The sequence below is a fragment of the Dendrobates tinctorius genome, unplaced genomic scaffold (assembly GCF_039654945.1).
Source record: "Dendrobates tinctorius isolate UK_male_01 unplaced genomic scaffold, ASM3965494v1 ptg000032l, whole genome shotgun sequence".
NCBI lineage: Eukaryota > Metazoa > Chordata > Amphibia > Anura > Dendrobatidae > Dendrobates > Dendrobates tinctorius.
The window spans coordinates 37,963,343-37,986,282 of record NW_027361700.1 but is presented as its reverse complement, the minus strand read 5'-3'; the positions used below and the strand labels follow the sequence as shown (position 1 = coordinate 37,986,282).

At 48.0% G+C, this 22,940-nt stretch overlaps 1 protein-coding gene across 4 annotated transcripts in view; it reads right to left on the bottom strand.

The window, feature by feature from the left end:
• Positions 1–22,940, bottom strand: part of HDAC5 (histone deacetylase 5) — a 159,188-nt gene that overhangs the window by 16,444 nt on the left and 119,804 nt on the right. For 3 of the 4 annotated variants that reach the window (XM_073572779.1, XM_073572780.1, XM_073572777.1), the window contains 16 exons: positions 19,862–19,993; positions 19,619–19,731; positions 19,284–19,397; positions 18,975–19,152; positions 18,646–18,836; positions 18,360–18,563; positions 13,816–13,948; positions 10,801–10,934; positions 10,464–10,584; positions 10,105–10,154; positions 9,858–9,992; positions 9,716–9,771; positions 1,161–1,248; positions 955–1,074; positions 774–871; positions 278–396 (listed from right to left, as the gene is read on the bottom strand). In XM_073572779.1, coding sequence (XP_073428880.1) covers positions 278–396; positions 774–871; positions 955–1,074; positions 1,161–1,248; positions 9,716–9,771; positions 9,858–9,992; positions 10,105–10,154; positions 10,464–10,584; positions 10,801–10,934; positions 13,816–13,948; positions 18,360–18,563; positions 18,646–18,836; positions 18,975–19,152; positions 19,284–19,397; positions 19,619–19,731; positions 19,862–19,993 — 1,986 coding nt within the window. The remainder of the gene's footprint in view (positions 1–277; positions 397–773; positions 872–954; positions 1,075–1,160; positions 1,249–9,715; positions 9,772–9,857; positions 9,993–10,104; positions 10,155–10,463; positions 10,585–10,800; positions 10,935–13,815; positions 13,949–18,359; positions 18,564–18,645; positions 18,837–18,974; positions 19,153–19,283; positions 19,398–19,618; positions 19,732–19,861; positions 19,994–22,940) is intronic. The other variant, XM_073572778.1, reaches the window with a different exon arrangement.

Genomic DNA, 22,940 nt, shown 5'->3' with positions numbered 1-22,940 from the left:
TGACTAATTATTATCTAAGAAAACCATTTGATCAGATCATGTTGACTATTACTGAGATCATAAGGACATAGATCAGAAATCTGTGGTGATCTTCCCGACAGCACAGAAGCCAAAAATTATGGGTTATTTCAAGATAAAACACACATGACATAAAATTTACCAAATTACATTGGTATTTTTTTCTTGATGTTCTCCTAAAATCCTGACTTTTCATCACAACTTCTGGCTTAGAAACTCATATTAGTGGTTTTTAATTTTTTTTTATATTCATGCTTACATTTTGCTGTAACAGAGTAGCCTCCAAGTGGGCTTTGGTGCCCCTCCACTGCATCAAACCCAGCTGAGACTAGGACAAGGTCTGGTGAAAACTCTTGGGCTATAGGCATGACCACCAACCTGGGGAGACAAGCAAGACACGTTAAATACTACTGATAGGTCAATGTACAAAACAAAAGTTCAACTTGTTATTCTCCCTCATTGGTCCCTCTGGTTTAGTGTTCTTGACAATTTCCAAATGTAGCTAATGGAGCACAACTTAAAAGAGGTGGGTAGAAGAGGTGTCAGGTCTGCTCACGGATGACCATAATGAAAGCCTTGGAGACACCTGACCTCAAGAAACATAAACCTCATAGATAAAAAGACTTTGATCTAGAGAATGTTACCATGATTGGTCAACCAGACCCATTAGTGGATAGCAGCAGTGGCTTTCAGAACTAAAGAGTGCAACTTACATTGGAGGAAAATAAGAAAACATATAGGGTTTAACACATTACCTAAAAGCAGCCAGATACTCCGCATCCCCTACAGGCGGCTCCACTCCCCCTGTCCATGCAATGTTCACATTGAATCCTACTCCACAACCGGCACCCACCTGTTAATACAGAAATATAATATGTATACATATTTGGTACCATGAATCATGGTCTGGAGCCCCTCCAAGTCAATGGGACTCACCTCCTCTGGAGAGCCACTGCCAGGAAAAAAGTTCCCATCGTCGTAACGGTGGAGGGACACATACAAGACATTGGGGTCACTGTAAAAGGCTTGTTGGGTTCCATTGCCATGGTGAATATCCTATAAACAGGATTAGAAGAGTTAAATCAAAGTCACTTATTTTATAAATAATGGCCAGCTTTATTTTTGTAATTTTGGCAACTCACCCAGTCGACTATGAGGATCCGACCCACGTTCATCTTTTGACGGAGAATTTTGGCAGCAATGGCTATGGAGTTAAAAAAACAGAATCCCCTGGATCACAAACACAGGGGTATAAGGTCAGTGAGCCATATTAGAGACTTGAAAAGAAGTCTATGATCAATTTACGGTTTTCCCACATGTACATGATTTTGCCAGTGTGAAAATTAGGGACACTTTAAAGGGTAACTATATCTTCAAAAGTAACTTTTCAGAATAAGCTGTGATGTACACATCTGGTCATCATTGTTGGTACCCCTCGTTTAATGACAGAAATAACTTGGATCTGACAAAAGTAATAATAAATCAAAAACATGGATTTTTGTGAGTACTCACCGTAAAATCCTTTTCTCCGAGACGCTCATTGGGGGACACAGAGACTGTGGGGACACAGAGACTGTGGGTGTGTGCTTCTGCCGTCTGGAGGCTGACACTAAGTATACAAAAAAAGAGTTAGCTCCTCCTCCGCCGCATACACCCTCGCCCCCAAACCGGGCGTAACTCAGTTTAGTGCATAAGCAGTAGGAGAACGCGCCTTAAACTCAGGCAAGAAATTATACGTCTGAAAAAGGGACCACCCTGATCCTTACATAAGGATTTGTATAATTCAAAATAAACAGATGCCAACTGGCTAATAGGGTGGGTGCTGTGTCCCCCAATGAGCGTCTCGGAGAAAAGGATTTTACGGTGAGTACTCACAAAAATCCATGTTTCTCCTTCGTCTCATTGGGGGACACAGAGACTGTGGGACGTTCTAAAGCAGTCCCTGGGCGGGATCTTAGCTCACCCAATCCATGCTATTTTGCGCCCCTGATTAGAGGTGCGCAACTGCTGCCTGGAGAATCTTTCTTCCCAGGCTTGCATCCGAGGATGCCTGGGTATGTACGTTATAATGTTTGACAAACGTATGCAAACTGGACCAGGTAGCTGCTTTGCACACCTGTTCCGCTGAAGCCTGGTGTCGCAGTGCCCATGAGGCACCCACTGCTCGAGCCGAGTGTGCCCTGATCCCTGCCGGAACCGGCGTGCCACTGATTTGATATGATTCTTGGACTGTCAGACGAACCCATCTGGCCAAAGTCGCTCTGGACGCAGCGAGTCCCTTCCGCCGCCCTTCTGGAATCACGAATAGAGAGTGTCTGGCGGAATGGCGCTGTCCTTGTCACATATCTCCTAAGGGCTCTTACCAGATCCAGGGTGTGCAATGCCTTTTCTACCCTATGCACCGGTGCCGGGCAAAACGAGGGTAAGACAATGTCTTCGTTGATATGGAATGCAGAGACAACCTTCGGCAAGAAGGGGGGAGCTGGCCTTAAAACTACTTTATCCTTATAAAAAGTCAGGAACGGCGGTTTACAAGATAAAGCCGCCAGTTCCGAAACCCGCCTAATAGATGTTATCGCTACCAGAAAAACGACCTTCCTGGACAGGTAAGGTAAGGAGACTTCTTGTAACGGTTCGAAGGGAGGTTCCTGAAGGGCCCTGAGCACTAAGTTCAGGTCCCATGATTCCATCGGTGCCTTATAGGGGGGTACTAAATGTGCGACCCCTTGCATAAACGTCCTAACCTGCCAGACCGAAGCGACCTTTCGTTGGAAAAGCACCGACAGGGCCGAGACTTGCGTTCTGAGCGAACTCGGAGCCAATCCCGCGTCCAGCCCTGCCTGCAGAAAAGCCAGTACGTTGGGGATCGAAAAAACCAGAGGAGCCACTCCGCGATCCCTACACCAACGGAAAAACACTTCCCAAGTCCGATGATATACCTTCGCCGAGGAAGGCTTTCGGGCACTCACCATCGTGGCCACCACATCGCGCCTGAATCCTGCCTGTGTTAACAGCCAAGATTCAATGGCCACGCCGTCAAACACAGGGCCCCTAAGTTCGGATGGCAGATCGGCCCCTGGGACAGTAAGTCCGGCCGATCTGGGAGACGCCAGGGTACGTCCACCACTAGTTGAACCAGATCTGCATACCAGGCCCGCCGAGGCCAGTCTGGGGCCAGCAGAATTGCTGGAACCCTCTCTCTCCTTATCTTTCTGATGACTCTTGGAAGCAGAGGTAGCGGGGGGAACAAGTACGGGAGCCGAAACTGGCTCCACGGAAGCACCAGAGCGTCTGCTGCGATTGCCTGCGGGTCGAGGGATTGAGCGACGAATCTTTGAATCTTGGCGTTCTCTCTGGATGCCATAAGGTCCACGTCTGGTGTCCCCCACCGTTGGCAGATCTGTTGAAAAACCTCGGGGTGCAGGGACCACTCCCCTGCCGCGACCCCCTGTCGGCTGAGAAAATCCGCCGCCCAGTTTTCGATTCCCGGAATGTGCACCGCTGAAATTACCACGTGGTTTTTCTCGGCCCAACGCAGTACCAGCCCGACCTCGCGCATGGCTGCCTGGCTGCGCGTGCCCCCCTGATGGTTCACATACGCTACCACTGTAGCATTGTCCGACTGAACGCGCACCGGCCGGTTTGTCAGCCAACGCTGAAAATGTTGCAGGGCCAATCGTATTGCCCGTATCTCCAGAATGTTGATCGGGAGAATTACCTCCCGAAAGGACCACCGCCCCTGGGCTGTGTGACTCTGGAAAACTGCACCCCAACCCTGCAGGCTTGCATCGGTCGTCACCACCAACCACTGTTCCGGGGGAAAGGGTTTCCCCTGAACCAGAGACGAGTCGCGAGTCCACCACTGGAGTGACCGTCGGACCGGTGGAGACAAACTGCACCGATGATTGAGGGAAAGCAGCCTTCGGTCCCATGCTGACAAGAGCGCATGTTGAAGCGGACGGAGATGGAACTGGGCAAACGGGATTGCCTCCATCGCCGCCACCATTCTGCCCAACACACTCATGCCGTACCGGATGGATCTGAAGCCCGGCTGAAGAAGGTTCCGTACCCCCTGTTTGATCCTTTGCGCCTTGTCCTGAGGGAGGATCACCAGCCCCTGGGAGGTGTCGAAAATCATGCCTAGAAATACGATTCTCTGAGCCGGAACCAAGGACGACTTGTTCCGATTGATCAGCCAACCTAGGCGAGCCAGGGTATCCAGAGTGATACCGACATTCTCTTGGCACGCCTGAAACGACGGCCCCTTTACCAAAAGGTCGTCCAGGTAGGGTAGTACCGTTATGCCCCGAGCATGCAGGATGGCCATAACCACCGCCATTATCTTTGTAAAGACTCTGGGGGCAGTGGCCAGACCGAAGGGCAGAGCAACAAATTGGAAATGTCGCCCTCCGATCGCAAAACGCAGGAACCTCTGGTGTGGAGGAAAAATCGGGATGTGTAGATATGCATCCTGCACATCGATCGAGGCCAGGAATTCCCCTGGATCCATGGCTGAAATGACCGAACGGAGGGATTCCATCCGGAATCGCCTGACCCTGATAAACTTGTTCAGGATCTTTAAATCCAGTACTGGCCTTACTGTCCTGTCCTTTTTGGGGACTGAAAACAGGTTGGAGTAAAAACCTTGCGTCTCTTCGCTTTTCGGCACTGGGACAATGACCCCGTTGCGCTGTAGCGTCATTATAGCCTGCAACAGACCTTCCGCCTGCGATTCTGTTCCGGAGAGCCGGGAACGGAAGAAACGCCGTGGCGGGAGTCCGACAAACTCTATCTTGTACCCGGACGATATCAGTTCTGCCACCCAAGCGTCGCGTGCCACTGCGACCCAAACGTGGCTGAACCTTAGTAGGCGTCCGCCCACTCTGTCGTCCGTAGGTACGAAGTGCCTCGAGTCATTTTGCTGGAGGCTTTTGTGATCTGGCCCCCCTCGCTCTGGGCAAACGGCCCCGGCCTCTACCCAGCGGATTGGCCCTGTAAGAAACTTGCCTTTCTCTAATCTGACCATCATTTGCGGAGGTGGATGCCCTGGCCGAAGTCCACCTCCAGGAGCTACGAAAGGGCCGAAAACGCCTCTGCGTCTGCCTGAATGTCGGCCAACTCTTCTGCTGCGGTAGAAAACTACTCTTCCCCCCTGTGGCTTCTGAGATAAGTTTATCAAGCTTTTCACCGAACAATCGATTGCCTTGAAAAGGCAATGAGGTCAAGGATTTTTTAGAGATAGAATCCACTTTCCATAATCTCAGCCATAATGCTCGCCTTACGGCGATCGCATTTGCTGCTGCCACAGCAGAACACTCGGCCGCATCCAGAGCGGCGCCGACGAGATAATCACTCGCTCCTGATATCTGATTTGTCACCTCCAAGATTTCCGCGGGCAGATCCCTGTCTTGGAGGGCCCTATGCAGAGTGTCTGCCCATGAAACCATGGCCTTAGCCACCCAGGTAGCCGCAAAGGAGGGGGCCAGAGCCGACCCTGCTGCCTCATACACTGAGCGGGCAAGCCCCTCTATGAGGCGATCAGTTGGGTCCTTAATAGAAGAACCGCTGGGTATCGACAATAGCGATCTTGATGCTAAACGTGACACCGGTGGGTCCACTACTGGCGACTCCACCCACCCTTTATGGAGTTCAGGAGGGAACGGATACTTTGCTTGCAGCGCCTTTTGCATTGCAAAGCGCTTATCCGGGTGTTCCCTATGTTTCTGGACTAGCTCCTCGAACTCCGGATGTGTGGCAAACCTTCTATGCGGACGCCTGGTTTTCTTGAAGGAGACCTTGTGACCTGAGGCCGTGGACACATCATCCTCGATCTCTAAAGTCTGGTTGACCGCCTCATTGAGGCTGTCCTCCGAGTCCTGGTATCCCAGGCTTTCTGGATTCCAGGCTTCCTCTTCCTCCTCCTCGCCCTCGTCCTGATCGCTTCCTGAGCTTGGCGACAGGGAACGAGATGCCCTAAAAATCGCCGCCGACTCCCCAGAGGGCCCGGCCGACGGAGAACGAGCTCTCTTACCATGAGCTTGTCTGGTGCTGGAGCGGTCCCTAACGGACGAAGGGTCCTGAGACGTGGACGAGCTGTCTTCCGCTGGCAGACCACCATCCTTGACCCTGCCCGGGCCCCGAAGGGACTCAATTGCCTTCGTAAGGGACATCATAGAATGCGATAAAGACACTGCCCATTCTGGGGGGTCCTGACCCCTGGGCTCTGCAACAATGGGGGGCTCCTGGGCTCGCTCCGACTCACAGGCTTCGCAAAATTTACCCGGCTGCGCCTTAGGCAGCCTGACCCCACAGGAAACGCAAACAGCGTATAGGAAAGAGTGAGCTTTCCCTTTGCCAGACATATTGCAGGGTAGGGTAGGAGGAGGAGGGTAACCCCTTCCTTGACAACCAGTGCGGCACTCGAAACGGGGTTGCACTCACCCACCGGTAACGTCCCCCCTCTTCCACGGGGTGCTCTGGACGCAGCGAAAACCCTGAGACGTGGACGAGCTGCTTTGCACACCTGTTCCTTCACGTGCCGTTACTCGCCGGGGGCACTGCGGTGCACTTTGGAGAGAGGCGGCGGGGTTTCCGACCGCACTCCGGCGAGGAAATGCGAGGAGGGGGAGGAGGGCGGGAGCCTCTGGTCACTGTGCGCGCCCGCCGCGCTCCCCGTGCCGCCGGAAGTCAGTGGGCGGGGATTCTAGCCCCCACCGGAAGCGGCGGGCGGGCGCGGAACTCGCGGCCCTCCCCATACAGCGGGGACCGCGGCCGCCGGCGGAGCTTCAGCCGTACTCCGGCGGGGACCTGCGAGGAGGGGGAGGAGGGCGCGCGCTCCCCGGACACTGCGCGCCCGCCGCGCCCCCCGGGCTGCCGGAAGTCAGTGGGCGGGGCTTCCGGCTACCACCGGAAGGGGCGGGCAGGCCTCGCGGATCTCCCCATACCGCGGGGACCGCGGCCGCCGGCGGGACTTCTGGCCACAGAGCGTCTGCTGCCGCATGTGGCACTACTCGCACCGGGTTCCACCGGGGAGAGAGTCGGGCCCCATGAGAAGAAGTAACCCCGTCGGGCGGGGGAACAGACAGCCCCGCGGCGCCTTCTGGAGGGTCCCGTTCCGGGGGGTGACCCTACAAACAAAGGTGAGCCTGCCGCCGGGGGGCTCTCTTGGGGTGCTCTCAACCCCATCCCTGGGCGGGGAGGGGGAGGCTACTGGGGGTGGATGCTTCGATCCCCTGGCTCACCTGCGCCTCCAACTGCACCCCTGGTGTATCAGACACTAAGCAAAAAACTGAGTTACGCCCGGTCTGGGGGCGAGGGTGTATGCGGCGGAGGAGGAGCTAACTCTTTTTTTGTATACTTAGTGTCAGCCTCCAGACGGCAGAAGCACACACCCACAGTCTCTGTGTCCCCACAGTTTCTGTGTCCCCCAATGAGACGAAGGAGAAATCTATGATAATGAACAAATGAAAGTCAGTCATTGCTTTTCAACCATGCTTCCACAGAATTTTTAAAAAAATAAAACCCATGAAATAGGTCTGGACAGAAATGATGGTACCCTTAATTTAATATTTTGTTGCACAACTTTTTGAGGCAATCACTGCAATCAAACAATTCCTGCAACTGTCAATGAGACTTCTGCACCTCCCAACAGGTATTTTGTCCCACTCTTCAAGAGCAAACTGCTCCAGTTGTCTCATGTTTGAAGGTTGCCTTTTCCAGACGGCATGTTTCAGCTCTTTCCAAAGATGCTCAATAGGATTTAGGTCAGGACTCATAGATAATGTGTGCAAGCTGTAAAGCGCTCCGGAATATGTTAGCGCTATATAAAAATAAAGATTATTATTATTATTATTATTATAGAAGGCCACTTCAGAATAGTCCTATGTTCTCCTCTTAGCCATTCTTGGGTGTTTTAGCTGTGTGTTTTGGGTCATTATCCTGTTGCAAGATCCATGATCTGCGACTGAGACTAAGCTTTCTGACACTGGGCAGCACATTTCTCTATAAAATCCCTTGATAGTCTTGAGATTTCATTGTACCCTGCACAGATTCTAGACACCCCATGCCAGATGCAGCAAGGCAGCCCCAGAACATAACAGATCCTCCTCCAAGTTTCACAGTAGGGACAGTATTATTTCTTGATATGCTACATTTTTCCATCTGTGAACATAGAGCTGATATGCCTTGCCAAAAAGTTCCATTTTTGTCTCATCTGTCCATATCTCCCAGAAGCCGTGTGGCTTGTCAACATGTAGTTTGGCAAATTCCAGTCTGGCTTTTTTATGATTTTTTTTCAACAATGGTGTCCTCCTTGTTCGTCTCCACTGGTGTCCACTTTGGCTCATACAACGACGGATGGTGCGACCTGTCACTGATGTTCCTTGAGCTTGAAGTTCACCTTTAATCTGTTTAGAAGTTTTTCTGGGCTCTTTTGTTACCATTCGTATTATCCATCTCTTTGATTTGTCACCAATTTTCTTCCTGCGGCCACATCCAGGGAGGTTGGCTACAGTCCCATGGAGCTTACATTTCTGAATAATATGTGCAATTGTAGTCACAGGAACATCAAGCTGCTAGGAGATGGTCTTATAACTTTTATCTTTAACATGTTTGCCTATAATTTTCTTTCTAATCTCCTGAGACAACTCTTTCCATCGCTTCCTCTGGTCCATGTTGAGTGTGATACACACCATGTCACCAAACAGCACAGCGAGTATCTTTAGCCCTCTATACAGGCCCACTCACTGATTCCAAGATTGTAGACACCTATGATGCTAATTAGTGGACACACCGCGATTTAACATGTCCCTTTTGTCACATTATTTTCAGGGGTACCATCATTTCTGTCCAGGCCTATTTCATGAGTTTTATTTTTTTAAAAGCCTGGTGGAAAAATCAATGTCTGACTTTCATTTGTTCATTTTCATAGATTTTTGATTTACAGTATTACTTTTGTCAGATTCAAGTTATTTATGCCACCATTGTGGGCTTTTCTGTTATTAAACGAGTGGTACCAACAATTTTGACTATGTGTGTATGTGTATATGATGAATAACACTATTGGACATTATATGATTTGCATTCTGAATGTTCAAGAGTTTCCCCCCTGCAAGATCTATAATCTAATGTGTAACTGACTCCGAGATGGTGGGAGGAAATTGAGTACTATGATCTCACCCATGCACAGCCCACAAGAGAAGAATTCCTGATCTTCTTTCCATTACGTAACACACAGAAATAAGCAGCAGTATGGGTAATGTTATACAGCAGTACTGAGGTGTGTGCATGCCAATCCAGCACTGAAGTGAAGTTATAGACTTGTTAGAAAGCTTAGCACAATCTTTCTGTGTCTCCCTCTGCCTGTTTCTTCACTCTGTTGCTCACTCCTTCTGAATCCCATTTGCATAAAAAGTGTAACCTGACACCTCACTGTGCTGGTAATCCATCTTGTCTAAGCTGTTTATTTTAGAATGGATGATGAATTCGGAAGGAGGGGAAGAAGTGGCTCATAAGTAGAGGAGGATGCAGATTTCTCTGGTCAGATATGTTGCAAAGTTTTTATAGTTGCCTAAAATACTGATTTATGCAAGTTTTGTTCAAAGTACAGTTCCCATTTCAGGTCATGTTTAAAAAGAATGAGTTTGGGGCCCAATGTTACTAGCTGAACCATTATCTAGACCATTCTAATGATACTTACATAGCAACGGACTCTTCTGCATGATGTCCTGGTGGACGGATAACAGCAAATCCATTCTACGAGATTACAAAGAATGTAATTCAGTGGTGTTTAAAACAGCATAGTTCCCCCTATAGTTTAACATTGTGCATTTTTGACTTACCTTCAGTTCTCCAGAAGCAACTTTAAATGTCAGCTCAAGTAAAGATCCTACGGCCGTTCTTACAGCCGGTGGAGAATGGAACTCGTTCCATACTGTGTCACTATCCACCTGTAATAATGAATAAAGTGGAGGACACTGGAGTAGGGTCCACAAAAGGGAAATCAGTAGATGGTAGATGGGGTGTTCGCGGCTATAGTGATAGTAAATCTACTAAATGGCCAAAAAATGAGAATGTGCCAGAACTTACCCCGATGCCACCACAAGGGAGCACTGCATACATCTTCTGGGAGAGTGGTCCTATTGGATGATTGAAAAGAAAGTTGGTGATATTGAGAACAAGAAGTGTGTCCCACCATTACTATGTTCTATAGAAATTTCATGTAGATGAGATACACTTTTGGTGCTCTCGTCTAACGTCCATCTAAGTCCCTTGTCCCAAATTTTACAAGGCAGGATTATTATCTTCTTCTTTTCATCAAACCACCCACTCCAACCCCTTATTTTTGTTGTTTTTTGCCATCCCCAAAATTTTACTTTTGTACCCAGCTCTAAATTTTACTACTCCATCTTGATTCCCAGCCAGTAGCTATGTCTTCAGCCCCTCACCCAGCAGGTTCTTGCTCTCCAGTTTGTGGCGGCTTTGAGGGCTTGTCCCGTACAGGAGGGTATGATGCTCTGTATGTACCGTCTGAATCTCGTCCAGCGTGGCCTTCCTGCCCCGCACGCGCTGTGAGAGGGACATTGTGTCACTCTTAGTCTATATAACCCCAAAATATATTGCTATATGCTCAGTGTCAACCATATTTACACACTTCTGCAGACATGTCTCACCATAAACACACTCTGAGCTCCATAGATCAATCTGTGAGCCGTCCCATGCTACCCCCCTTTGTGTTATTATTACCCGCCATCCACATATGGTCCTCCTAGCCATGTAAATCACCTGGCATTTGTTTAGTAGACCAGTCTCCTGTAGACGGGACCAGATACTCTGTATTCTCCCGGCATGTTCTGGGTGGTTATTGGTGTCCCCACAAGTGCACTGGTGTTTCAGCATCAGAGTATCGTAGACTAAACCTGAAGAGGAAAGCAAAACTGTACCAACTTTTAAATATCATATTAGGATAAAGTTAATATAAAGGAGGGGGGGGGGTGTTTCATCCATTCTTATCAATTATCAGGAGCAAATAGCAGCTACCAAGTCTCCCCACTTTGTAAAGGACCCAGAATCTCCATGCATTACATGGAAAGCCCCTGATCTCTCCGGGCACTGAGTAATGCTTCATTGCCCGTGTGGTGTCACTACATGGTCTTTGCGCACTTACCACCAGGCTCCCTTGCACATTGCAGCTGACTGCTGGCCACCCCAACCCCAGAGATGAGATTGTTTAGGGCCATGCTAATAGAAAAGCCAATGAAAAAAATGGACAACCCTTTTACGTGTCTCACGTGAAGTTTTAGGAAGAGCAGTGGATTCTATATGTAGGAGTGGCTAGGATCTTCTTAATTATGAAGTGATCCTGTTCTATCTGTTCTAAATATGACTACTTCTGAGACTAGAGAAAAATATAATTTAAATAGGTAAACCCAGCCCCCTTCTCTTGGCTAACCAATAGACAAAGAATGGTGTATTTACTGAAATGAGCCAGCCCCCTTCACATACAGTACATCACTAGTTACAGTATGTGCCCTCTCCTGTGTCAAATCCAGTACAGAAGTGGAATTACTAGAACCTTTGCGTTTTCATAAAATTATACTAGTTAATTGTATATAATTCAGATATTCAGTTTTACTGGGGTGGAACAAACACAATGATGAGATAGAGGACAGGGTACAAAAAGTGTGATATCTTACCAGCCCTCTACACTATCCATAATGATGAAGCTTGATAATTAGTCAAGAGTTCTACTATTCATTAGGGCAGAGACACACTGCCGTATTTCTCATGCGAGAATTGCATCGTAAGACTCGCATTGGCTGTCGGCTCTCCTGACCTGAGCTTGACAGCTGCATAGTCATCCATCATGCTGTCTTGCTCAGGTCAGGAGAGGTGCTGGCCAGTCCTTGCAGTGCGATGCGATGATTGCACGAGAAATACAACCGTCTGACTCAGCCCTTAGAATGAGGTTTTTCCTTCAAGTAATAAGCTATTTTCTTCTCCATGCCTTCATGATGTGACAGGTTTCTGGTGAATGGTTAAAATACTCTGATGAGCAAGGGTACAAGCCACAAAAGAGCTATGAAAGCTTCATGTCATCCGGCATTAAGAACTATCACCCTTTTATGCAAAAATAATTACTGTTAAAGGGCTGCAACATAAATGTGTACTCCCTTTTCTAACTGTTGAATTGATGACAGAAGACTCAGCAGCTAAAGTCTCCAGGGATCCGCAGTGATCGCCTGGTGAAGCTGTGGATGGATTGCACATTTCTCCTGCAGTGGCCATTACAGGAGAAATGTAGTATTACATGATGCTCCTAGCAGTCTATTAAAGGGGCAAAGAAGCTAATTAGTAACTTAGTGTTCAGATTACTGAAATTTTGATAAAATCACTTTTATCTGCTGCAGATCTACCAGTTCTCTGATTGTCTACAAGCTAAGCAAAGCTGGAGTCACACATAGCGACTTACCAGCGATCCCGACAACGATATCAACGTGTCAGGATCGCTGGTAAGTCACTATGTGATCGCTGGTGAGCTGTCAAACAGACAGCTTCACCAGCGATTAGCACAGCGACGCTGCGCTCGCAGCATCGCTGTGTTCGTTAGTGCTGATGCCATGGATCCATGTAAAAAATAGAATTAAAATAAATAATATTGTTATTCTCACCTTCCGACGTCCCGCACAGCATTCCCGCCTCTCTCCACGCTCCGGTCCCAGTAATCCTTTGCGAGAATTACCGTGATGGCGTCCGTTCTCGCGGGATTGCGAAGTCTCGCGGTCATTCTTGCAAAGGATTACTGGGACCGGGAGCGTGGAGAGAAACAGGACGCCGGAAGGTGAGAAAACAATATTTTTTATTTTTTTTATTATTTTACTGCTGATCGCTGGTCTCCCGCCTGTCACACGCAGCGATGCGTGCTGGCCAGCGGGAGATCAGCGATGAAAAAAATGTCCAGAGGTTTCTTGCAGCGATCAGCGATACCGGCAGGGGGGCCAGTCGCTGATCGCTGTCACACACAGCGATCTCGCTGGTGAGATCGCTGTTGTGTCACAAAAGTTGTGACTCAGCAGCGATCTCGCAAGCGAGATTGCTATGTGTGACGGGGCCTTAAGTGACACATTGCTGCAATCAGAGTTCTGTCTCTACATTGTGTTGCTCTCAGATTAGATAGCTAAAACCTGTTGTTGACAGATTACTTTTAAAGTGATTTTCCAAAAATCACAAGTTGCTGGGGTTCCAACAGCTTGGACCTCCTGAAACTGTGACTCTGGATCCCCAGGAACAGAATAGGGCTTTGCAGTCCTGTCTTGAAGGAAGGAAGGATGCGCATATTTAGACTCCATTCCATTCATTGTCAATGGGACGGGAAAAATAGCCAAGTATTGAATCAGCTTTCACTGGCTGTCCAATAGACAATGAATGAAGAGGACATCAAGCATATGGACCTCCATTCCATTCAAGATGGGGCTGCAGATCCATGTTCTCTGGGTTCCTGAGCCCCAAACTCATTGTTGTCTCAGTCAAATTGCCTGGAATCTCAAGCGAACAGCAAGATATCCCCTATCAAGGAGGATAGGGGATAACTTGTGATTTTGGGAGCAACCCTTTAAATTAAAGGTCTTTCAGAGCATGAGACACTGTATGCTGCAGTTTTCTTTAATGGCTAACAGAGAGCTTCTGAAAGGACAACATTCATATCCTCTAATGAGAATTTCATTTTATTATCTAATCTATAAGTTCCCCTTTCCGGGGTCTAGGGGGAGGAGCCCTCTAATGTTGTGTGGACAGACATACCTGTGCTGCTGAGAACTCTGCGCCGCGGCTCGTTGCTGAGGGCGGTGAGCGGAGCGGCAGGAGAAGACTGTGTGCGACTTAAAGCTGAATGAGGCAGGGAACCTTGATACAGAGGGAGTGTGTCCGGAAACATCTGAAAGAGGCGCAACAAAAGCCTGAGATCATTGACACAAGAAGGGTGAGTCCAATATATAAATAGTTAATAACACATCACAATATCACACAATGATATCTAAAGAAGTGAGATATAAATTCCCAATACACAGCGACCTTCCTGCTCCGCCATTGGATTGAAGAACGCCACAGCTGTCTCGCACCGGTCTAAAAAGTTAGAAAATGCAGAACAATAATAAAAGTCAACCTCTTCCCAAAAAATAGACCACTCTGCTTTGCCTGGACCCCTACACTCATTACTCATTCTATTCCCCACGACTACATTTTCTTGCTGGGGAGTCCCTGTTTTCAAGTTTTGGGTTTGAAACAGAGATCTTGTGAGCAGGAGGCACCCATAGGCTTACTCTTCTTCAGGCGGCACTGAATCTATGGACTGAGTAGAACAAAAACTGTTGTCCAATCAGACACTGTAGGTGCCATAGTCCAATGCTACATGTCATAGCAACCCACAATGGGCCAGATGAGCACACTGCCGCTAAAATGTGGCTACAATTCAATAGGCGAATCCCAGAGAGGTCAATGAAAGTTTTCTATATCTCCAAGGAATATTAGACAGAAAATCAACGCTAATCTCAAAAGACACATGGTGGTCAAGCACATACAAGTATGTGTGCCGAAATTCAGAAAGCAGTACCCATAAAGACCAGCAGAGGTCCTACATTGCTGCAGTTACAAAGTAATCAGTGGGGGAGGCAGCACCTCAAAAACAAACACCATTTTATCCAATATACCAAATGTTAAAACCCATGTCATGAGGTACCGCAGTTTTCAGAATAATAATTGCGGCATATGACACAATAGGAAGCGAGTCATAAGATTTAAGTCAAATCTGCCAATGTTCAAAACAAACACAGCTAATACGCCCCATAGGGAAATTTATATTAGAAGTCACCTTGTGGGGAACACTTCTGGCATCAATGGTAGAACGATCACTGGACTCCACTGTAACCATAACCTAACAGTACAGATATGACGACTGTGAGGCAGTGGGAAACTGATTTGAGGAAGCTGAGATACAGGGAGTTGTGAGACATGGTCTTCATACTGGTGGTCATTGGAGCTTTTCTACCTGACTGGTATCTTCAGCGGTGGTTTAGAAAAATGATATCATGCTTAATGAGAAACAAGTAAAAACAGCAGGGTTATTAAACAATCCTACAACTAAATCTAAAAAATCACTACGGTGTTCAATAGGGAAAGAAGATGAATGCCGACCCGTATTTCTCCATGGCAAGGTGTATATGACTCACCAAATCTCAGCTTCCTAAACCCCGTGGAGCAAAAGCCTTTCAGAACAAGAACTTTGTTCCTTGTATCTGACAAACAACTAGTGAAGGAAAATTACTGTTGACCAAAAACTCTATGATGTATTATCCCTGATAAACTAATCCCCATACCTCATCTTCCTAATTCTAGTGGACCACAAGGTTTTTACCAAAAGCTCAGCTCTGTCACCACTAGTGACAGAAATGTACTGGCAGCCACTGGTTCTCCAATGTAAGGACTCCATATAGCTCAGCTTTCTGGCCCTGTTGACCACTGTTTTCCAGCGTGAAGACCCTGCCAAAAGCACCTGAAATCACAGCTACCTGACCGCTGGTGGAAAAGAAACTGCTGGTAATAGCAAGCTCTTTAGTGTGAGGATCCTAATATGCCTCACTCTATATCTCAGAAGATTTTGGCAAGGTCATTACTCTGACAGAAGCTCATATCTCATCTCCCTAACCATCAGTGACTTTAGAGGCCCTCATACACAAGAAAATCACCCCAACCCTCTAAGTTCTGCTTGTGTGTAGGGGTCTCCTGACTGCTGATGAATGGGGCACTTCTTCAGGAGGTGGCCATTTACAAAGGTAACTGGCATTGGCTTAAGCTGGCAATACAGATTATGTTAGCCATACACAACATTCATTTGCCCATCAGCTATGTCTCCTGGCGCCCCCATACACATGAACTTTTAGCTCAGCACAGCGATCATATGTTTTTAATGTGAACACAGGGGAAAGCCATCGTCGGATACTCCCATTGAAAACAAAAATGATCGTCGTGAAATACCTGATCCTCTTCTTCCCTGATATAATATGTTAGGAAGGAGTTTGGAAACGCCTTTACTCCGCTCTTCCTGGCCGAATCATATGCATGCTCTACAGAGCGTACATGAATATGAGGAGTCGGGATAGATACAGGGTGTGTGGCCCCCTTAGTGCTGCAAGGTAAGGACACTTCAAATCAGCTCGTCATATTTTAGCCTTGTGACCACCAGGTCTCAAGGGTGAGGACCTGCCCAAACAACTCTCCATATTTCAGCTTCCTGGAAGTAGTGGGACATTGGGGTAACAGGTCTGGGGGAAATGTGAGGTGTGTACTCTGTAAATAATCCGTTGTAGCAGAGCTCAGCTTGTCTCCCTGCATTGTGTGGTTACAGCTGTTGATGCAAATTATTATGTGAATGCAGCATTATTCATTCACAAAAAAATCTGGCCTCACCCTCCATCTTACTAACTCCCCTTCCCTCCGGGTACCTGCAGCCCCCTATGCCTTTTACAGCAGGTCAAAGGATGGGGGGTTAGAAGCGTCTGAGTCACAGGAAAGAGGGAGGTGGGTGAGTCATTAATGAATGAGTCATACTCCGCTCTCCTCATCAATGAACTGTGTGCTCTGACATCAAAACACAAGGCTTACATACTGCAAACATCGCCTCCCGCAGAGCATTCCTCCTCCTGGCCTGCACTGCGGAGCTCATCTGGATGATCTCCATTCCTCTATCTCATCACTAGTATCACAGACTGACATGACCTGCGCGGAGAGTCCAGGCTCATCTGTATGGATCATACAAACACAGTAGCTGTCAGCAGAACGGTCATTTGGCCTACGGCTAGGTTCTCGTCTTCCTCCATCAACATGCTATGATAGTCCCCGCTTATCTCTAATAAATGTTATATTATTGAATGGATACAATGAATAAACTTTATTACGTATGGCCACCACTAAGCATTTTGTATAGCGTTTCCCCTATACATGCGTCAGTGCACGGTGCCATCCCGATCTGTATTACATTGCTCTCTTATTAATGATTGATGTTTGGTACAAGTTAATACACTTTCCAAAAGTTTTCTGTATATTTAAAGGGAACCTGTCATCATCTTTTCTTGTCCTGATGAAGAAGCCAGGAGTATTTCGAAACGAGTAGACTAAAGAAAAATTACATGCACTTTCTGTCTGGATTTGGATTTATTATATGGGTGTCATGATTCCAGTGCAGGTTTTTGAGCTGCACACCGAGGGTTAATGTCTGGAGCTCTGTGCTGGTTTTGACCTGCACACTTGGGGTTAATGATTGTGGCCTCTTTCTGGTTCTGGGAGAGCTTCATAAACCTCTGGGTAGCTTCAATCCCTGCCAGTTATACTTTTGCCTTTGGCCTAGTGTGCTGACCCCCGTGTGCCTGTATATTGCTATAGCTTGTTTATATGGTTCTGACCCGATTCTGTTTCCCGTTGTGAGTTTGCCTGTTGATTTTGTACTGCGTTATTATCTGTGTATGACTCATTGCCTGTGACCTGATTACTCTCTGCTCGCCCCTCTTGTACCTTGCAGCTATCTGTGTATGACTCATTGCCTGTGATCTGACTACTCTCTGCTCGCCACTCTTGTACCTTGCAGCTATCTGTGTATGACTCATTGCCTGTGACCTGACTACTCTCTGCTCGCCCCTCTGGTACCTTGCAGCTATCTCTGTGTGTGACTCATTGGCTACGTCCTGACTATTCTCCCTGTCTATGCCCCTTGGTAACTTTGTCTCGCAGTTACTCTGCTAGGAATTGTCTTGCAGATCCTAGCTCTGTGGAGTTTAGGCCACGCCTCTAGCAGTCACGTGCTTCAGGTCCTGCGGGTCTGAAGTACACATCTATTCAGTTGCTGCCCGCTCCACAGGTATCTTTGAGCACGCTTTCGCTTTACTCAGGGCACGCGCACTGGCTCAGTGAGCAAGTTCAGTGCGGTGTCTCTGACATTGGGCTACCAGCATCGCAGATTAGACACGAATCCTCCTTATCTGTGTTTTCCCGGTCTGAAGACCCATTGGACCTGTAGCAGTTGAGTGATAGAAATGTTGTGTATAAACGACTAAATCAGGTTAGTATAACCTTATTGAAACACCTTTATCTCCATTGCATAAAGCCCTATTGCGCTGTTTTTTTCCTCCTAGTTTTATTCAGTGTCTTTTCCATGTGATCTATAATTGCAATGTTCTACAGGAGTTTTTTTTCTGTTGGCCAAAGAATTGCTCCTGAGTGTAGTTTTCACAATATGAGAATTCCACACTTCTAGATGTCTTGTCCCACACTTCTACCATTTTAAAATATATTCTTACCTTTTTAAATGCATTGTCTGCACCGTTGGTCGGTCCTTCTTCACTGTCATCCTCCTCCTCCTCTGCTCCTTCTTGTGTTTCTTCGCTCTCTGTTTCTCCATCCAAGGTGAAGATGGCACGGCACCTCTCACCTCCATCTTGTTCTGTCAGTTCTTCCTCTGTTTCTTCAGGATGGGTCGGAGGTTGACGTATTCCCTCTACTGTCTACCAGATAATAAGACATTTAACAACATGAGAACCAACTAGGATTTCATCTACAGACCAATCTCTCAACATCACTACTTACTTTACTAATCTGTTGTTGGTCAAGATAATGCTGGTGATGAAGGACCAGTTGTTGGAGGGCCTGTGGGCTTTGTGGTAGAGGCGAGGACTGTGTGCGGCTGAGGGGACGATGTCGTTGGCCTTTTGTGACTGTGCGTAGGGAAGTGGACACACGTTCTCCACTGACGAGGGGTGACTGACCGTGTAGTGGGACTAAAGCAGAAGGAAAAAAGTATATTGAAAACCATAAATCAAACAAGTAAGCAACCCAGGAAAAATCATCTCTCCATGAGGAAGTCAGCAATAAATAGGGAAAAATTAGTCAGGATAAGCTCCAAAAGAGATAATAACCTGTTATAAGGGCACTCTGCTGCCTGGCTTGCTCCAATAGTAGTACATGTTGCAAAAGGGAAGGAGCCCCTAAACTTATCTCCCCACCATCCAGCGTAGAGAGTGAGTTGGTATTAAGGAAAGCTCCACCAGGCCGTAGGTTTTGGCGCTCTGTTCCCTCCTGAGGGGTGAACTGGCCCTAAAAAAAGATTCTAAAGGTAATACAAGCATATCATCCTCCAATACAATGTTTCTCTTGCTGTCTCTTCTTTTAGGTTGTCTCAAAGTCATAAAATTCCAACTTTTATGACCTTGGAAAGAGGTACTCACACTGAGGTTGCTGGCGCTTCCCTGCAGGCAGATATTAGGTAGTGAAGGGGAGGTATATAGCCCTAAAGGACCTCCCGTTCCATCCAGTGTGAGAACTCTCTGCTGGGGAAGCATCTGGAAATGAGCATGAAATATTACACAGTTATCAGTCATATCCTATATTACTGCATCCATTTCATTGAATGGCGCTGAGCAGTCACATCAGGCGCATCCACAACAAAAAATAGACTGCTGTAGCCCCTCCATGCAGATAATTGGCAGGGGAGCTGGGAGTTAAACACCTACTAATTAAATAATGATGACCTTTTTAGGTCTACCAGACCAAATGCACTTACCTCACTAGGAATATTGGGCACACTCCCCGTCAATCCATTCTCAGAGATGGCACTATTGGAGCTGTTTGGAGAGCTGGGTCCTGACCCGGGGGCACTACTACATACAGAGGAAACTGGAAAGGTAAAAAAATAGATCACTGATAAGTCCCTGGGGCCTCTTGCTTACCTATGAGTGAAGAGAGGGGGGATAATAAAAGATTGTGGGGGAATTTGGATGTGAAAATAAAGAAATTAGATGGATACCCTGAATCTCAATTGCTCTCTTTTTAAAAGCACTGATCACGGTTCCATCCTTCCTACGGAGAAGAGGACTACTGCGACGTTCTGCAACCTTCTGCTTTAACCGTGAGCGAACTTTCAAGTTTGGTTCAGAGGCTATATGGGGAAAACAAGAATTTAGAAAACATTCAAAACACTACATGCTACATGGCATGGGACATAACTGCAAACCCTTCTCCCTTTATAGCAATGGTAAGCAGAACTCATTTTTTCTTTATATCAACATCTTGAAAAGTAGAATATTGGAGCAGTACCCAATGTATATCAAAGAGAAGTGGGAGGGAGATTTGGGCCCTATTGAGGAAGAACACAGGCGAGATAGACTTGAAATAACACCACAGCTTTCCCTTAGTGAGGCTAATCGTGTATATATAGAAGTAAAAAAAATAGGCAGCACTCCAAATTAAATGTGAAAAAAGATGGATTTTTGGTTCTTACCGTAAAATCTCTTTCTTGGAGCCTTCATTGGGGGACACAGAATACCATGGGTGTATGCTGCTGCTGCTAGGAGGCTGACACTATGCAAAAACAAGAAAATTAGCTCCTCCCCGGCAGTATACACCCACCGACAGGCACCAAGCACCTCAGTTGGTGAAAAAGCAGTAGGAGAAGCAACGAGAAAAACTCGAACCATATGTACCAACCCAACAAGGGACTATAAGACCCAACACGGTACAACTTAAACAGGGAGGGTGCTGTGTCCCCCAATGAAGGCTCCAAGAAAGAGATTTTACGGTAAGAACCAAAAATCCATCTTTCTTTATCGCCTTATTGGGGGACACAGAATACCATGGGACGTCCCAAAGCAGTCCCAAGGGTGGGAACAGCAAAAAGGGACGAAAGTAACCGAAAGGCTCAGGTCGGCCGGTGAGCCACCGCCGCCTGCAGAACCTTCCTACCAACCACAGCATCAGACGAAGCCTGGGTATGAACCCTGTAGAACCTCGTGAAGGTGTGCAAAGATGACCAGGTTGCAGCCTTGCAAATTTGCATGGCCGAGGCCTGGTGACGAGCAGCCCACGAAGCTGCCACAGCCCGGGTGGAATGAGCTCTAACTCCCGGAGGGGGCCGCTTTTCCTGAAGACGATACGCTTCCAGAATGGTAGAACGAATCCAGCGAGCGATCGTGGATTTGGAAGCCGGAAGGCCCTTCTGGCGACCTTCAGAGATGACCAGCAAGGAATCGGACAGACGAAAGGAAGAGGTCCTGGCAAGATAGACACGCAGGGCTCTAACTACGTCCAGTTTGTGGAGAGACTTCTCAAGAGGATGAGATGGAGCCGGACAAAAGGAAGGAAGGACGATATCCTCATTGATATGGAAAGCGGAAACCACCTTTGGAAGAAAAGAAGGAACGGGCCTGAGAACGGCTTTGTCCTGATGGAGAATGAGGTAAGGGGAACGACATGACAATGCCGCCAATTCAGAAACTCTTCTGATGGATGAAATGGCGATCAAAAAGGTGACCTTCCAAGAGAGAAGGGACAAAGGAATGTCCTGGAGAGGCTCGAACGGCGCCTTCTGGAGCGCGCTAAGGACGAGGTTGAGATCCCACGGGTCTATTGGCGAATGATGAGGAGGAGCCACGTGGGAAACCCCTTGTAGAAAGGTCTTGACCTGTGGTAGAGAAGCTAGCTCTCTTTGGAAGAGGATAGAGAGAGCGGAAACCTGGCCCTTGAGCGTACTGAGGGACAGACCCGCGTCTAACCCAGCCTGAAGAAACCCCAGGATAGACGGGATAGAAAAAGACATTGGGAAGACTCTGTTATCATCGCACCAACGGAAAAAAGCCTTCCAGTACCTATAGTAAATGCGGGAAGAGGCTGGTTTCCTGGCTCTGATCATAGTTTGAATAACCTGACTGGACAGACCTGATTCCTTCAGAATTGCGGTCTCAACGGCCATGCCGTCAAACTCAGAGACTGAGAACTCTCGTGGTAAAGGGGGCCTTGCGAGAGAAGATCTGGACGGTCCGGAAGCCTCCAGGGAACGTCCGCGAGCATGTTGACCAGTTCCGCGTACCAAGGCCGTCTTGGCCAATCTGGAGCGACTAGAATCACTGGTACGCCTTCCGATTTTATCTTTTTGACCACCCGAGGGATCAATGCCAGAGGCGGGAACAGATACGGAAGTTGAAACTGGGACCACGGAGTCACCAGTGCGTCGCATGCAACGGCTAGAGGGTCCCTGGACCTGGCTACGAACTGCGGCACCTTGTGGTTCATCCGAGATGCCATGAGATCGACATCCGGGGTGCCCCAACGGTTGCATATCTGAGAGAAAACCGCGGGGTGCAGGGACCATTCGTCGGACGCTAGGCCCTGGCGACTCAGAAAGTCGGCTGCCCAATTTTCCACCCCTGGAATATGGACGGCGGAGATTGTCGGAACGTAACGTTCTGCCCAGCGTAATATCTTGGCCACTTCTGACATTACTTGTTTGCTGCGCGTGCCCCCCTGAAGGTTTATGTACGCCATGGCCGTGGCGTTGTCCGACTGAATACGGACCGGCTTGCCGGAGAGGAGGGGCTGCCAATGAAGAAGGGCCAGGAAAATAGCCCTGATCTCCAAAAGATTGATTGGGAGGAGAGACTCCTGTGGCTTCCAGCGGCCTTGGGCCGCTTTCTGATGGAACACGGCTCCCCATCCTAGAAGGCTCGTATCTGTGGTGATGATTTGCCACTGAGGCGGAAGGAAGGACCTCCCTTGGAGAACTGACGCTGGCCGTAGCCACCAAGTGAGAGACTGCCTCACTCTGAGAGGAAGCCGAATAGGACGGTCCAAGGACATCGTGGTCTTGTCCCAGGCTGAAAGCAGAGACAGCTGGAGGGGGCGAAGATGAAACTGCGCAAAGGGCACTGCTTCCATGGAGGCCACCATCTTCCCCAGGACCTTCATGCAGAACCGAATGGGAGTGGGAGCAGGCCTCTTGAGAGTTCTGATGCCCTTGGACAGAGTTGTAAATTTTTCCTTTGGAAGAAAAACACGGGCTAGCTCCGTGTCGAATTCCATACCCAGAAAGGTCAGACGCTGGGTGGGGATCA